This window comes from Chanodichthys erythropterus, chromosome 22, assembly GCF_024489055.1.
Source record: "Chanodichthys erythropterus isolate Z2021 chromosome 22, ASM2448905v1, whole genome shotgun sequence".
Lineage (NCBI taxonomy): Eukaryota > Metazoa > Chordata > Actinopteri > Cypriniformes > Xenocyprididae > Chanodichthys > Chanodichthys erythropterus.
In genome coordinates this window covers 12,359,419-12,374,906 of record NC_090242.1, presented here as the reverse complement: position 1 = coordinate 12,374,906, position 15,488 = coordinate 12,359,419, and the positions used below count along the sequence as shown (strand labels likewise).

The following is a 15,488-nucleotide window of genomic DNA, read 5'->3' as shown; positions in this document are numbered from 1 at the left end:
TATACATGCTATCCAGTTTATACATTTATATTAGTGTTCACTATAAAATTAAATTGCTCTGTAAGATGCTTGCTAAAGGTTGCCATACAGTATCTGCAAAGTCATGTTTTGTGGATCATGTTGTAGCAAAACTAGTTGTGCAACTCCTTTTTATAGTCTTATAGTTTTGTTACTGCTGCTTGTCTATGGACAACAAATAATTAGTTACGGAATGGGAAACAAAAACCCATGTGGTGTTATTGTGAAGCAGTTACCTTGGTATCAACACATATTGGTCTACACATAAAGTGGTTGTGGCCAGTTTGTTTGTCTCTATTGTATCAACCTCATGTCTGGGTCACATCTATCAGTCATTCTCAGTGGTGATTCTCATCAGATCACCTGTTAAAATAATAATAGTTATTGTTATTATTAGCATTAGAATTAAATTTTTTATTATAAGCATTCCCAAAAATGTTTAAATTAGAAAACTTATAATATGTTAACAATTATTGCCTTTATACTAAATTAAAACAAGCCAAAATGTGTGGAACAGTGTTATTTTAGTATCACTGTTCAATATCATTCAATATTTTGAATTATTTTTAGTTAAAGGGTTCAACCAAAAATGAAAATTCTGTCATATATTACTCACCCTCATGCCGTTCCACACCCGTAAGACCTTCGTCAATCTTTGCAAATTAAGATATTTTTGTTGAAATCCGATGGCTCCGTGAGGCCTGCATAGGGAGCAATGACATTTCCTCTCTCAAGATCCATTAATGTACTAAAAACATTTAAATCAGTTCATGTGAGTACAGTGGTTCAATATTAATATTATAAAGTGACGAGAATATTTTTAGTACGCCAAAAAAAAAAAAAAACGAAATAACGACTTGTATAGTGATGGCCGGTTCAAAACACTGCTTCAGGAAGCTTCGGTGCATAAATGAATCAGTGTATCGAATCTGCTGTTTGGAGCGCCAAAGTCACGTGATTTCAGCCGTTTGGCAGTTTGACACGCGATCTGAATCATGATTCGACACACTGATTCATAACGCTCTGAAGCTTCCTGAAGCAGTGTTTTGAAATCGGCCATCACTAAATAAGTCGTTATTTTGTTTTTTTGCCGCACCAAGAATATTCTCGTCGCTTTATAATATTAATATTGAACCACTGTACTCACATGAACCGATTTAGATGTGTTTTAGTACCTTTATGGATCTTGAGAGAGGAAATGTCACTGCTTCCTATCCAGGCCTCACGGAGTCATCGGATTTCAACAAAAATATCTCAATATCTCATCGGGAGTGAAACGGCATGAGGGTGAGTAATTAATGACAGCATTTTTATTTTTGGGTGAACTAACCCTTTAAAGTTTTAGTAATTTTGTTATGTGTTTGTCATTATTAGAATTTAATATATATATATATATATATATGTGTGTGTGTGTGTGTAATTATGTTTTCCTTGTAGTCAGTACTTCAACTTAACGAAAATGAGAAATGTTGCCTTGGCAGCTAGCTGCAAAATTATATATATATAATTTTATTTCAAGTAATAAATGTTTTATGGCTTTGTTTTAGCTAGCAATAACTAAAGTCTGGAATCATGTAACAGTAATTGAGAATTACACACAACTCGGCAAATAATTGGTTATTCTCAAAATGAATAACAAAATCTTTATGCAAAGTGTTTTTATATTATTTTGAGTTGAAATGTGACCGCGAGATTCCTCTTACTTCGCAGCAGAGCGCGCAGATCCGGCGGCGCTAGGACCGCGCAGTTGTCCGTTCTTGTTCGTGTGGGTGAAAAAGTTCAGAGAAACGTCGCCTACCTAAAACCTCAAAAACTTCCCAGACAGCTTTGCCTATCGATGTGATGTGGTGGAGAGAATGCTGTCAAAATGTGCTTTCCGCGAGGTTTTACCTCTAAATAGGCGGGATTTCATGTAACCGAACCTCTCAGGTTAGTTCGGACCGGGGACGGACAGAGATGAGCGCGAGCACACAGCTGCTGTCCAACGGACCAAGGAGAGAGGTGAGATTCACTTTGATCGCTTCGCAACCTTCGGATCCAGCGTTTATAGGGTTCTTATAAAACACGGCTTAGCTTTTTATCTGGCTGTCGAAGGTCGTTTCATAACTATGTGTTTGGCGTTTTAAAAAAGAGTAGTTTAACTAGATTAAGTTCAAGCAATGTGACCGTTTTGAAACGACAACGGGGAATAACTCGACTCTATGTGTGAAAGAAACAGTTTATGAGAAGTTTAAATGGTTGAATAATTAATTTGACCTGTTCTGCTTAGTCCGTTAGTCTGTGCTCTTCATGACAGTTTTCAGTTCGTTCACAGCATGGGGGAGTGGGGTAAGTTGGGACACTTTAGGCAAAGAGAAGTGACAGAAATAGCACTAATAGGCTACACCCAAATATATATCAGTTATTTGTTATCTACTGAAATAAAGGCAATAAACTATGACTTGACTTGAAATTAAAGTCCCTATTTAGGGCCCTAAAAATATGGCACTGCCAAAAAAAAAAAAAGTGAAGTGAACTTGACCAGTGTTTAGGTTAAGTCACTGGGGAATGCTTGAGAAATGTGCATTTTAAATGCAAATCTGAATATCTGGTCAGGATTATTAAAATTATTTATACAAACTTTTATACATCGGTGAATCACCAGCATAATATATTAAATATACACAGACCTGAATACATTTGCTTTGACATAAAACTTATTTATTTGCCATGTAAATAATAAGTTAACGTATTCAATGTACTATAAAAATGTAAATTTAATCCACAGGTAGCTTTGATTGATTGTCTCTGTCTTAATAGTATTGTGCATTTTCCTAGCTTAAGGCTCTTTTAATTGTATGTGCAAATGAATAGTGGCTTAACGATGAGCACCGATCATTTTGCCCACCATTTGTTCTCTAAAATAGTTGTGTTTGTTCTTTCACTTCTCATTGCTGTCATTATTAGTAATTGAAGCGTTACGCGAATGTTACACTAACTAAGCATTCCCGTTACATTCTACATGTTAAGTGTCAGGAGATTACGATTGCCGTCATTTCACCTGGACAGTAATTAAGTTCTCCAGCAGAGGGCGGTCATGGGTGGTTGGTGTATTATAGAGCAGAAGGTCAGGTCAACAGTCACACTGGGGTACAGTAGGAAGTTTTATTTAATTGATAAAGGTGGGGTGTTGTAATCTGTTGAACTCCACAGGCTGCTGGAGAGATTAGGTGTTTTGTTTAAAGCAAAGATTACAGCAAATACCTCAGCCGAAGCTTCCAGCTACAACCCTTATAAGATATTCCAAAGGATAATTTTCACAGCTAATCTAATCCACCTTTTTCATTTTGTAATTGCACTGTAGCGCTGTGCAATTCCATTAAGAATAGGTGATTAAAGCATACTTAACAATCACATTGACAGTTGATGCATAATGAATCTGCTACAAGCTGAAGAGGTGTAAAAATGTAGCATTGCAACCTGGGGGGAAAAAATCACTTTTAATGGCTCTATTCAGCATGAGTTGACAACCTGAAGATTTCCCACTGGTTATATAAATGTTTAACCACTGCCTGTTTTATTACTGCCTTTGTATTTTTGATTTATACCATGGTACTGGATGATTACCATATTTATATAACATGGCATTTACATGGTGTCTGATTTACTTTATTGAACAGTATTTTGTCCAGAAAACATAAAATTTTTTGCAATGCATAACGCGTGTTTTCTTTGAACAGACATTGTGATAACTTAGTTTTTGTTTCATTGGGGAAAAGTCACATGAGTTTCGAGATATATAAGGGTGGGTAGATTTTTCAGTTTAAGTAAACAGTCTGTGGAAGGCGTGACTCAATTGGACTGACCAAAAAATGTGTCTACAATAATTGCACTAACTAATTTTTTTAAAGACACAAATCATCTTCATTCAAAAATCTGTATGCACTACATGTAATCTGGGTATAGTGCAAAATTCAAACCATAGTAAAGCGCATTCCCTGCGAGGAGAATTTCCCGCTGGTTATGTAAATGTTTAACTGCTGTGTATTTAGTTTATCAGAATAGCGCATCTGAGAAATTATTGGCATTTCCAGAATATGCAATGTCAAACACAATTGCATTATGACTATTGAATATTTTGCATACAAATGTATGGCAAGTGTGCAGAGTGACTTGGAATAGTGGCAAAAGTTGGGCCAAAAACATTTTTTCCCACCCAAGCAAGAATCTGTTAAGTAAACTCCAGTACGATAAAAGGTCAGTTTAGTCCTATAAAATCATATGGGCTTATCAGTCATTTACAGATGTTTGTAAGATTTTACAGCTTGGATCTGTAATATGCAAACATTTGGAAACCCAGATGTGCTATCACTGATCCTGGAGTCTTGCACTGTACATTTTATGCATTTGGCATTTGCTGTAAGTGACTTATTACATTCATATTTTATTGGTTCATGCACTCTCTGGGAATTGAACCCTTGGCCATGCTCTACCATTCTAATCTTTGAAGAGCTTTGAAGTCATTGATTATTATGAAAGCTTGTTTACACCACTAAATAAAAAAGGTAATTGCGACTTTTTATCTCACAATTCTGACTTTTTTTCTCAGAATTGTGTGATATAAATTCAGAATTGGGAGATATAAAGTCACAATTCTAAATTTTTTTCTCGAAATTGTGAGTTTTTATTACGTAATTCTGACTTTCTCAGAATTGTGAGATATAAACTTGCAATTCTGAGAAAAAACATCAGTCTTTTCCTCTCACAGTTGAACATTATCACACACAGTTGCAAGTTTATATCTCACAATTCTGAGAAAAAAAATCAGAATTGCATGTTATAAAGTCAGAATTACGTGATAAAAACTCTCAATTTCGAGAAAAGTCAGAATATGACTTTATATCTTGCAATTCTGAATTTATAACTCACAATTCTGACTTTATAACTCGCAATTCTGACATATCTCGCATTTCTGTCTTTATAACACGCAATTCTGACTTTATATCACACAAGTCTGACTTTATATCACGCAATTCTGACTTTATATCACGCAATTCTGACTTTATATCACGCAATTCTGACTTTATAACAAGCAATTCTGACTTTATATCACGCAATTCTGACTTTATAACACGCAATTCTGACTTTATATCATGCAATTCTGACTTTATATCACGCAATTCTGACTTTATAACACGCAATTCTGACTTTATATCATGCAATTCTGACTTTATATCACGCAATTCTGACTTTATAACACGCAATTCTGACTTTATATCACGCAATTCTGACTTTATATCACACAAGTCTGACTTTATATCACGCAATTCTGACTTTATATCACGCAATTCTGACTTTATATCACGCAATTCTGACTTTATAACAAGCAATTCTGACTTTATATCACGCAATTCTGACTTTATAACACGCAATTCTGACTTTATATCATGCAATTCTGACTTTATATCACGCAATTCTGACTTTATATCACGCAATTCTGACTTTATATCACGCAATTCTGACTTTATATCACGCAATTCTGACTTTATAACACGCAATTCTGACTTTATATCACACAATTCTGACTTTATATCATGCAATTCTGACTTTATATCACGCAATTCTGACTTTATAACACGCAATTCTGACTTTATATCACGCAATTCTGACTTTATAACAAGCAATTCTGACTTTATATCACGCAATTCTGACTTTATAACACGCAATTCTGACTTTATATCACGCAATTCTGACTTTATATCACGCAATTCTGACTTTATAACACGCAATTCTGACTTTATATCACGCAATTCTGACTTTATATCACGCAATTCTGACTTTATAACACGCAATTCTGACTTTATATCATGCAATTCTGACTTTATATCACGCAATTCTGACTTTATCAGGCAATTCTGACTTTATATCACGCAATTCTGACTTTATATCACGCAATTCTGACTTTATAACACGCAATTCTGACTTTATATCACGCAATTCTGACTTTATATCACGCAATTCTGACTTTATCAGGCAATTCTGACTTTATAACACGCAATTCTGACTTTATATCATGCAATTCTGACTTTATATCACGCAATTCTGACTTTATAACTCGCAATTCTGACTTTATTTCACTCAATTCTGGCTTTATATCACGCAATTCTGACTTTATAACACACAATTCTGACTTTATAACACGCAATTCTGACTTTATAACACGCAATTCTGACTTTATATCTCGCAATTCTGACTTTATATCTCGCAATTCTGACTTTATATCACGCAATTCTGACTTTATATCACTCAATTCTGACTTTGTCACTCAATTCTGACTTTATAACTCGCAATTCTGACTTTATAACACGCAATTCTGACTTTATAACACGCAATTCTGACTTTATAACACGCAATTCTGACTTTATATCTCGCAATTCTGACTTTATATCTCGCAATTCTGACTTTATATCATGCAATTCTGACTTTATATTACTCAATTCTGGCTTTATAACTCGCAATTCTGACTTTATATCTCGCAATTCTGACTTTATATCACGCAATTCTGTCTTTATCAGGCAATTCTGACTTTATAACTCGCAATTCTGACTTTATAACACGCAATTCTGACTTTATTTCACTCAATTCTGGATGTATAACACGCAATTCTGAATTTATAACACTCAATTCTGACTTTATATCTCACAATTCTGACTATATCACGCAATTCTGACTTTATATCACTCAATTCTGACTTTGTCACACAATTCTGACTTTATATCACGCAATTCTGACTTTGTCACACAATTCTGACTTTATAACTCGCAATTCTGACTTTATTTCACTCAATTCTGGCTTTATATCACGCAATTTTGACTTTATAACACGCAATTCTGACTTTATAACACGCAATTCTGACTTTATAACACGCAATTCTGACTTTATAACACGCAATTCTGACTTTATCACGCAATTCTAACTTTATATCACGCAATTCTGACTTTATATCACTCAATTCTGACTTTATATCACTCAATTCTGACTTTATAACACACAATTATGACTATATCACACAATTCTGACTTTATATCAAGCAATTCTGACTTTATATCACACAATTCTGACTTTATAACACGCAATTCTGACTTTATATCACGCAATTCTGACTTTATAACACGCAATTCTGACTTTGTCACACAATTCTGACTTTATAACTCGCAATTCTGACTTTATTTCACTCAATTCTGGCTTTATATCACGCAATTTTGACTTTATTTCACTCAATTCTGGCTTTATATCACTCAATTCTGACTATATCACGCAATTCTGACTTTATATCACTCAATTCTGACTTTGTCACACAATTCTGACTTTATAACTCGCAATTCTGACTTTATTTCACACAATTCTGACTTTATAACTCGCAATTCTGACTTTATTTCACTCAATTCTGGCTTTATATCACTCAATTCTGACTATATCACGCAATTCTGACTTTATATCACTCAATTCTGACTTTGTCACACAATTCTGACTTTATAACTCGCAATTCTGACTTTATTTCACTCAATTCTGGCTTTATATCACGCAATTTTGACTTTATAACACGCAATTCTGACTTTATAACACGCAATTCTGACTTTATAACACGCAATTCTGACTTTATAACACGCAATTCTGACTTTATCACGCAATTCTAACTTTATATCACGCAATTCTGACTTTATATCACTCAATTCTGACTTTATAACACACAATTATGACTATATCACACAATTCTGACTTTATATCAAGCAATTCTGACTTTATATCACACAATTCTGACTTTATAACACGCAATTCTGACTTTATATCACGCAATTCTGACTTTATAACACGCAATTCTGACTTTATATCACGCAATTCTGACTTTATCACGCAATTCTAACTTTATATCACACAATTCTGACTTTATATCACTCAATTCTGACTTTATATCACTCAATTCTGACTTTATAACACACAATTATGACTATATCACACAATTCTGACTTTATAACTCGCAATTCTGACTTTATATCACACAATTCTGACTTTATAACACGCAATTCTGACTTTATATCACGCAATTCTGACTTTATCACGCAATTCTAACTTTATATCACGCAATTCTGACTTTATATCACTCAATTCTGACTTTATATCACTCAATTCTGACTTTATAACACACAATTATGACTATATCACACAATTCTGACTTTATATCAAGCAATTTCTGACTTTATCATGCAATTCTGTATTTATAAATCGCAATAGTGAGTTTATATCGCAATTCTGAGAAAAGTCAGAATTGTGAGATATAAACTCACAATTGTGAGAAAAAAGTCACAATTACCTTTTTTTATTTTTATTTCATGGCAGAAACAAGCTTCCATAATTTATGAACATTCAGAATGTTCAAAGCATTTTTGATGCGTCAAGGTGAAGGTTTGCATGGCCTTGTTTAGTGATGGACCTAAAGTATGGCCTTTTTGAGATTATCACCTGATAAGCGTGCCAGTTGTAGTCCCTCCAGCTGCATGGATTTATAACACATATTTTCTGTTTCTTTTTGAGTGAATTATAAATAAATATTGTGTGAAGAACCTTTTAACATCCATGGAAGCTTTCAAATGCACAAAAGCTTCTTTTGTAGAAAAAGGTTCTTTAGATTATTAAAATGGATCTTTTAAGAGCTGTTCACTGAAAGATTCTTCAATGGCACTAAATTTTCTATGACATTGCTGTGAAACCCCATTTTTGGAACTTTTATTTTCAGGACTTGTAAGTGTTAAGCAACAGTGTATACTTTAATTGCTTTCATTCAATTATATCTGCATTTATCAGCCACCCTGCTGTCCAGATATCTGCATGGTATCAGTTGTTGAACTTGAGTCAATCACTAGCCTTGTTTGTGCATTTGCATGCTATTAAATGGTATTAGTGAATATCAGTGTCTCTCTGCTCAAGTTCATCATCTAAACTCTGCAAACAGCAAAAGATGAATCCAGCATTATTCCAGACTGAATTAATAGGCAGACAGACAGAGAGAGTGAGTGTGTGTGTGTGTGTGTGTGTGTGTGTGTGTGTGTGTGTGTGTGTGTGTGTGTGTGTGTGTGTGTGTGTGTGTGTGTGTGTGTGTGTGTGTGTGTGTGTGTGTGTGTGTGTTCATGGGAAGAGGGAGTCATTGATGTTCGTGTCTGTCACTGATGACGCTCGTGTGTCTTAAAGGACCATGAGTGTAAGTTTGAGACATATTCTGGGAGTCTGATACTTTGCGCCTGTTATTTAAGAGCTCAGGCGTCGTGATGAACATACAGATTATCAATACCGAGAGAAAATGGATCGTATCGAGCAGCCTGAACCTGTAGTCTCTTACGCCGAGGTGAAATGAGGGTGTAATTTGTCCAAAATGTGACATGGCACAAGTGCAACGGGCTCACGGTTGGACAGCCGAGGTGTCATTGATCTGATCTGATCACTGATAAATAACGCGGCGAGATGGATCTCCTCTACGTTTTTCCTTGACGCGCGCGGGAGGCAGGCGGAACTGAGCAGCGCGAACACCGGCCAATGTACCGGGGGAACGGCGGCGTGACAGCGGCCCGGCAGCGGCGGCGGCGGCGGCGGTCTTGAGATCAGTTCCTCCGGGTTTTACGCAGCGAGGCGCGGGGAACGATGGGCTGCGCTCCCAGCATCCACGTCTCGCAGAGCGGGGTGATCTACTGCCGCGACTCGGACGAGTCCAACTCGCCGCACCAGACCACCACCATCTCGCAGGGCACGGCGACCACCCTGCACGGCCTCTTCATCAAGACCGACGCGGCGGACACCATCCCCTCCGTGATCGCGTACCAGAGCAGGCACACACGGACCAGCTCTCACCGGGAGCGGAAAGAGAACAGCGGCGGACACATGTGCACAGAGGCCGAGACTCAAACCAGCAGAACCAGCGTCAAGGTACGAGGAATGAATGAATGGCAAGATTTTAGATCTTTATCTCGCATTATTTATTTCCACCATCTTGTCATTCATTCAGTGTTTTAGTGTCATTCCTGCATGTTGTTGTGAATCATCAGCTGGATGCTTATTGCTGCCATATACTGTTTATTATGCATTACACTTCATATACTGTACAAATGTAGGTTAAGTGAATGAGTTTTGTTCATTCTCAAACTTCAAACAGGTGGGAACCAGAATTTTTGCCCTGTGGATGTGATTTTAAGGGGCATTATTTACCTTTATGAGGTTAAACACATCATTCCATCTATTTATTCAATTGAATCAGTGTATTGATGAACAGTTGTGGCTGTTGCTTATGTAATGAATATTGAATATAAAGCAGATATTGTTGATGTGCAAGATTTTGTAATCTGTTGCTGGTGTTTACATGACTGGCTGATCTCAGCAGCAGTCAGTGCAGATTTTGATCTATAGATGGATGATAATGTCACTGGTGTGTGCAGAGGCACTAAACCCATTTAGGTATTGAATATTATATCAAATGTTAGATAACAGATAAAAAGGAGGAAAGTATGTTGAGCATTTTTGCTCTGAATCCTTATGTTTTTGACCCTGCTGGGAGCTGATGTGTGGGAACATAGTTTGTATACCATGATGGTCCTTATAGCAGGTATGTTCAACTGGTGGGTCGCAACTAAAAATGGCCCTCAGGTTTGTTTTGATATGGTCGCATTTACATTTATGCATTTGGCAGACCTAAAATGCATACATGTATACAGTTAAAATGTATAAAATGTATACAGTTTCATAATTTCAGTATCTGTTCATGCTTCCCTGGGAATCGAACCCATGACCTTGGTGTTGCTAGCATCATGCTCTACTGTAAAAGGTATATGCTAATGGTCAGTTACATAAAATGCAACTAACAACATCATTTTTTATGACAGTGAAATATTAACTCATGGAAGCTTTTAAAATTTATATAGGGCAGAGAAAACACATTTAGTTTTTTTTTTTTTTTTTTTTTACATCAAAGGCATGCGTCCAGTAAAACTGCTTTAGTACTGCTGTATTTTCAAATGCCAAATGTTCATTGGTTATATTAGTTTATTTAATCCTTTTATGCACCTTTATACACCTTTCAAACTCATTAAATGTATCTTTGAACATGACGCATGTAATTTCCGCACTGCAAAACCACACTGCACTCTAAAAATGAATTCAGGGGACCTTTAGTCATTACTTAAATAAATAAATATATATATATATATATATATATATATATATATATATATTGTTGTGAAATAAAAAAAATCAAGTTCTGAAATGCTGTTAGACTTTTTACTTGTAATTGTTATTTTATTGAGCTTGGATGACACACATTATGCCTATTGATTCGATATACTGTCATGACTTGTCATAGTTTAACATTTTCAGTTAATCAAAAATGTATTTAATTTTAAGTTCTGTTAATGTAAAATACAATCTGATGATGTGTAAACGTGTTTCATTGTTGTTGTATGAACACTTCTTTTAATTTAGACAAACTTAAGTTAAGTGAAACTGGGCTGGGATTTATATTTCCCATCATGCTTTGCCCATGGCACTTGAAAGGGAGAGTAAATGCTAAAATTAAGTGTTATATAATGTTTTTGTTTGCACAAGATTAATGGTAAGGGAGATTTAGCAGTAATTAGTGTTTTGTTATGCTAATTTAGAAGAGTTTCTGTTAATGTGGGTTTTTGGAGATTTACCATCATGGTGACAAGCGGTGTTTGGTAAGTTCATGTTACTTAGAAATCTGTTTCATTGTGTCCAAAACGCGTCTTCACCTTACTTAAAACATTATGTTGGATCACCTCAAAATATTGCTTTGAATTAATGTAATTCTCCTAATTGGCTTAAGTTAAAAATTCTAGTGGAAAACGTTAACATATTTTTTTTTTGTTGTTGAACCAGTTTTATTTTTTAGAGTGGGTAAAAAATAATTGTTGGTTTAACTTAAAAAAGTAAGTTACCTGGTTGCCTTAAAATTTTGAGTTCATTGTTAATACAATGAAGACAATTGGTTTTAATCAACAGAAACTCAAAATATTATGTTATCTGAACCACATTAATTATCTAAGTTGATTTGACAAAAGAAAAAAAGTTGTGATAACAAATCATGAAAATAAGAATTTTTTTACAGTGTATCATTTTTGCTCTACCTTATGTAGTAGATTTATTTTAATGTGCACCTGGTTCGGATCACAGCCTTTGTATTAAACGAGTCAGACCGGATTTATCGAACAGGTCCATGAATAAAATTTGGCATATTGTTTTATGTTAGATTTTACGGACATTTTTGTTTGACATTTTACATGGTAAACAATTTTGTTACTGATTTGGGTCACCAGTCGATTAAAGCAAAATCTGGTTCTCGAGGGAGGAGGTGGCTGTCACGCTTCAGTTCAACCCATCATCTCTGCGGCTTTACTAGTTACAACACAAAATAAACATGAATGAACATCCGAAGGCATGTTGAAAGATACAGTACAACTTACCGAAATCGATAAATCAGTATTTCATCCACGGAAAGGCATCAATAAAACAGCTAGTGTTTACCTCACATTTACTTTAGAAAAGCCATTCAATGTCTAAAAACTCATTAGTCAGCTACAAAAATGAACTTAGAGAGGAGCATTTTGCTAAATATAGTAGTCAACATTTGAAGTAGATCAAAAAAGTTAATCAAAGATGTCCTAAGAACTAAGTTGTCCTAAGAAGAAGGTTTTAGGTCAACTTTGATGAAAGGTTTTGATCCACTTCAAATGATGAATACTGTAAATTAGCCCAAGCTTTACTCAAGTGTATATGACTTTCTTCTTTCTGACAGAATCGGAGATATTTTAATAAATATCCTGATGCATCCAAACTTTATAATGGCAGTGAACAGGGGTCACGAGTATGAGCTGAAGAAAGTGCTTCCATCCATCATAAACATACTCGTCTCCAGGGGCTTAATAAAGGCCTTCTGAAGCGAAGCAATGCATTTGTGTAGTAAAATATCTAGCTTTCACCAGACTGCCTTCCGTATTCAACATACAAAGAAAGTGTAAAACTTTTCCCGTTCAAAAAGCTTACGCTACGTCCTACGCCATCCCTATTCAACTTTAGCCAGTTTACACTTTCTTCGCAACTTGAATATGGAAGGCGGTCTGGCAGAAGCTACAATTTTCTTCTGGGGGAGGATGTCTCCAGACCCCCCTACAAAAATTTTGTTCGTAAACATGTCGCCTTTTTCATCTCTTTTGAGTTTGCAGGTTTGTGTATAAGTACATACAGTGAGCCCTCCTACACTGTAGTATTTTTCTTCACCATCTGCTTCAGAGTGCTTGAATGTAGCATTGAGATTTATTGTTGAAAAATGTATCTTTATTTTTTGTCTCTTTCTGGGATATCTTTCCTTTACAGTTTGCTTACATTCTGGAGATGATGTTGGAAGGCTGTTGACCGGAACGCCGTAATTCCTGCCATGTTTAGAATGACCATCAGCCTTATCTGAGTTAAAGTGTTTATAGTCAGATCACGTGTAGAATATAAGAAATGTTCTCACACTGCAGGTGAGCGCACTCTCTTAGACCTGGAGTAAACACACACTTTTTTGTTAGTTTTGTCAAAAAATGATTACATTTTTCCTGTCAGAGAATGATAAAATCATGGTCAGCGGTTTACTTGGACTGATTCGTCCAAATAAAACCTGCCAAATCAATGGGATTTTAAAACCAGCCAAATCGATGGTATTTGTGTTACGCAACACAAATCAATTACTAATGTAATTTTAAAATCCTACAAGGACAGTTTATAGATCTGTGGATAGATTTATATAACGACTTTTAGAGGGCACTTTGTGTGTATGGCCAGCTGTATTTTGGTCATCTGTCAGTATGAAAGGAGACGTAGCGATTTTGGTACACTCTGCTAGACTGCCGAGAAACTCAATGATGCCATTGAAGTGCGTGTAACTCTGTACGGCTCTCTATCACTCACACACATTCTCATTGTGTTGACAGCAACAGAGCCGATATCCATTTTGAATTGAATGTGCGTGTGAGAGAGCGGTCCTGCTCACTTCTGTGTGTCTGTGCATCTCAACCTCCTTGCAAGAGATAGAGGCCCTGTGTTAAAGAAAGAGCGATTTTGTGTTTCTTTGTATGCATTTGTGTTTGTTCAGGCCACTGAGTTTGTTTACCCCTCTGGCTGTGAGCTCTGCACGGTGTGAACTATCACATGCAAAAAGGCTGATGAATCTCAGACCAGATCATACACACACACACACACACACACACACACACACACGGTTAGAGCAAAGCATTGCGGCAAGAGATGCCCTGAGACATGTAGCAGGGCATCCACGGTCTCGACTGACATGGGGACAAATCACTGTCACAATGTAGCCTAACGCAAAGTACAATCTGATTGGCCGCGGCTTCCCTCAGGAGGTCAGGAACATTTAGATAACAGCATGAAATCTCTCCCCGCTGATAAGTGCCATCCTACAGCGTCTGTCCCATGAGTTTTCATCCTCTAGTTAGCAGAATTCTTTGCGTTTTCTAACAGGGGACACATTAGGACATATTTGTACCAAATAAAGATGAAGATATGAATCTATCCCTCCGACGGCTGCTTTTATTTACCTCTGTAGTAGTGATGCAGTGACGTTATTCTCCAGCGTATCTGAAGATGTTCTGTCCTCTCCATTAGAAAAAGATCCTGTGTATTATTAGTCCGAGCAGTTGCATGGTACGGTCTTGAGTAGTGGTTAAAGATTTGGATTAGCAACCTAAAGGTTGTAGGTTCAAACCCCAGAAGGTTTTCAGTAAATGAGCATTTAAAAAAAAAAAAAAAATTGTTTAAAGGTGTTTTAGAAATCTTAAGTCTAAACAAATAATAATAATTGACCATTACTACAACATTTTGTAAAAATATAAAATTTTAATAATAATTATATATATATATATATATATATATATATATATATATATATATATATATATATATATATATATATATATATATATATATATATATATACATATATATACATATATTACACTAGATATCAGTATATACTTTTTATCATTCAAAAGTTTTTTTTTTGGTGCTTTTTATTCAGCTTTGCAATACAGAAATAAATTACATTTTAAAATATATTCAAATAGAAGACAGTTATTTTAAATTGTAATAATATTTTACAATTGTACCATTATTACTCCATTTTTGAATAAGATACTTTAAAAATATCCCCCCAAAAATCTTACCCACCCCAAACTTGAATGGTAGTACTCATACTTTAATTTAATTTCAGTAAATAGTATGCACATAATATTTGTACAGTTCACCATAAACTAAAATGATATATTGATAAAATAAGGCTGTAGATGGAACTGATTCATTGGGAGCAGACAAGAAAATAGCCAAACACTGCCTAATTTATCAGCCTGGTTGATATCTATTTTTTACCGCTGTTAAAG

General features: G+C 35.4%; 1 protein-coding gene across 2 annotated transcripts in view; it reads left to right on the top strand.

Moving 5' to 3' along the window:
• The first annotated feature begins 1,843 nt into the window (after positions 1-1,843).
• pde8b (phosphodiesterase 8B) overlaps positions 1,844-15,488 on the top strand; it is a 69,641-nt gene continuing 55,996 nt past the window's right edge. Inside the window, exon 1 of one of the 2 annotated variants that reach the window (XM_067375262.1) lies at positions 1,844-2,019. In XM_067375262.1, coding sequence (XP_067231363.1) covers positions 1,975-2,019 — 45 coding nt within the window. In that variant the 5' untranslated portion in view covers positions 1,844-1,974. Of the gene's footprint in view, positions 2,020-9,317; positions 9,973-15,488 lie in introns of those variants that run through there. The other variant, XM_067375261.1, reaches the window with a different exon arrangement.